Here is a 1,680-nt window from a genome sequence, read left to right as displayed (position 1 = left end):
TTATCAATTCATCGTCGCGATTGATCTAACTAAGAAGAAAAACGCTCAGCGGTAGAAGCTTCTCGTGGAGCTTTTTCCGAGGCGAGGCTCAGCCACTGGGCGGGTCGCAGGTAACGGATAACGAACGGCCACCAGATATGGTGGTTAGCTGCGAATAAGGCATAGCCAAATAAGCAGTCCCGGACTGAGGCGGCAGTGTTATCAGGGTCTGGGGAGGATGATCTCTGGCAGGACCATCCTCATAGAAGCCCAGAAAAGCCCAATGACAGCACTGTGACATGGCGAGGAAGTGCCGCCACCGCCATCAAATAAGCACTGTCCCTGCTGCCTTGCAGGGAGGGGAGGGATCCCCAAAGGCTAAGGGAAGGATACCCTGACAGAAAACCAAAAGGGCGGAAGGAGCTCTGTAGGCATGGTGAAGCCAGTCCTCTTAGGGGAAAATAACCCTGATAGAAAATTCGGTCCTCCAGATTGGTGGTTGGTCGTAGGGTTGATAGCCCTACCCCATAAAAAGCACCTTGTTCAGAAATCAATAGAGCAATGCCGGAAGTCATTACGGAAAACGAATAAGGCAATGAATAAGGTACATGACTGGATACTAACTACTTGGAATGTAAGAAGTCTACATACAGCTGGTGCACTGAAAAATCTAACAAATGAACTTCATAAATATAGAGTACATATTGCAGCCCTCCAAGAAATGAGATGGAAAGGAAGTGACATCCTTGAAGGTGTTGACTATGTGATCTTCTACAGTGGCAGCATGGAAGCAAATGTCTTTGGAACTGGTTTTGCTGTGAAAAAGAAGGTAAAGCACCTTGTTATCAACTTTGAAGCAGTAGATGAACGTATGTGCTGTCTGAAGATGAAGGGAAAATTCTTTAACACCACATTTATTTGTGTGCACGCACGCACGGAAGAGAAGGAAGAAAATGTTAAGGATGCGTTTTATGCCAAGATGGGAGCTACATATCAGAGCCCCTAATCATGACATCAAAATTATTATGGAAGACCTGAATGCTAAAGTAGGGAAGGACTTGGAGTGTAGAAATGTTGGGAGCCACAGTCTACACGATGAATCAAATGATAATGGCTTAAGGCTAATTGACTTTGTCATTACTAGGGCTCGGAAGTTGAGGACCTATAAATTGCCAAAGAAAAGACCTATAAAAGACCTAAAAATATTAAAAAAAGGACCTAAAAACGGAAAAAAATACGTATAAATGTGATCCAAATTAATTAATAACTTCAGTTTTAATTACATATTTAATGAATAAAAAAATAAAAATCCTGGTGGTATGGAATACAAAAAAAAAGGTAAAGTGTTCCCCTGTGCTTAGCACCACGCCATGAAGGCGTATAGGGGGTGTGGGGGTAACGCCCCACACTTTCTTGATCCGGTCGTGAGTGGGGGTGATGTGATCAGCACCACGCCCCTGACCGCCTTTACCCCCCAGGGTTTCCCCCGGGTACCCATGTTATTCGACGTGCGAAAAAACTATATGAATGAAATGCATCTTCTTTCAGTCCAAAAATGTTTTTCTCTTGTTTCAGGGATGGTTCAAATGTATTTCTTTCTTTCTCTTTTTTTATTTCTTTACAACAGAAAGGATGTTTAAAAGGTGATGAACTGATGATGATTCGATTTGAGAATGGGCAGTAAAAACGTAGTCGAAAGAA

The 1,680-nt window shown here is 43.0% G+C and overlaps 1 protein-coding gene across 1 annotated transcript; it reads left to right on the top strand.

Annotated features, from left to right (window-relative positions):
* The first annotated feature begins 412 nt into the window (after positions 1-412).
* On the top strand, positions 413-985 carry LOC145982870 (protein CFDP2-like). Its single transcript, XM_083116223.1, has one exon. It carries the CDS (start codon positions 413-415, stop codon positions 983-985), a length of 573 nt encoding a protein of 190 aa, XP_082972349.1.
* The last annotated feature ends 695 nt before the right edge of the window (positions 986-1,680 follow it).

The sequence above is a fragment of the Lepisma saccharinum genome, chromosome 2 (assembly GCF_977018435.1).
Source record: "Lepisma saccharinum chromosome 2, izLepSacc3.1, whole genome shotgun sequence".
In the NCBI taxonomy this organism is placed as follows: domain Eukaryota; kingdom Metazoa; phylum Arthropoda; class Insecta; order Zygentoma; family Lepismatidae; genus Lepisma; species Lepisma saccharinum.
The sequence above is the reverse complement of the archived record's forward strand: the minus strand, read 5'-3'. Positions and strand labels throughout refer to the sequence as shown.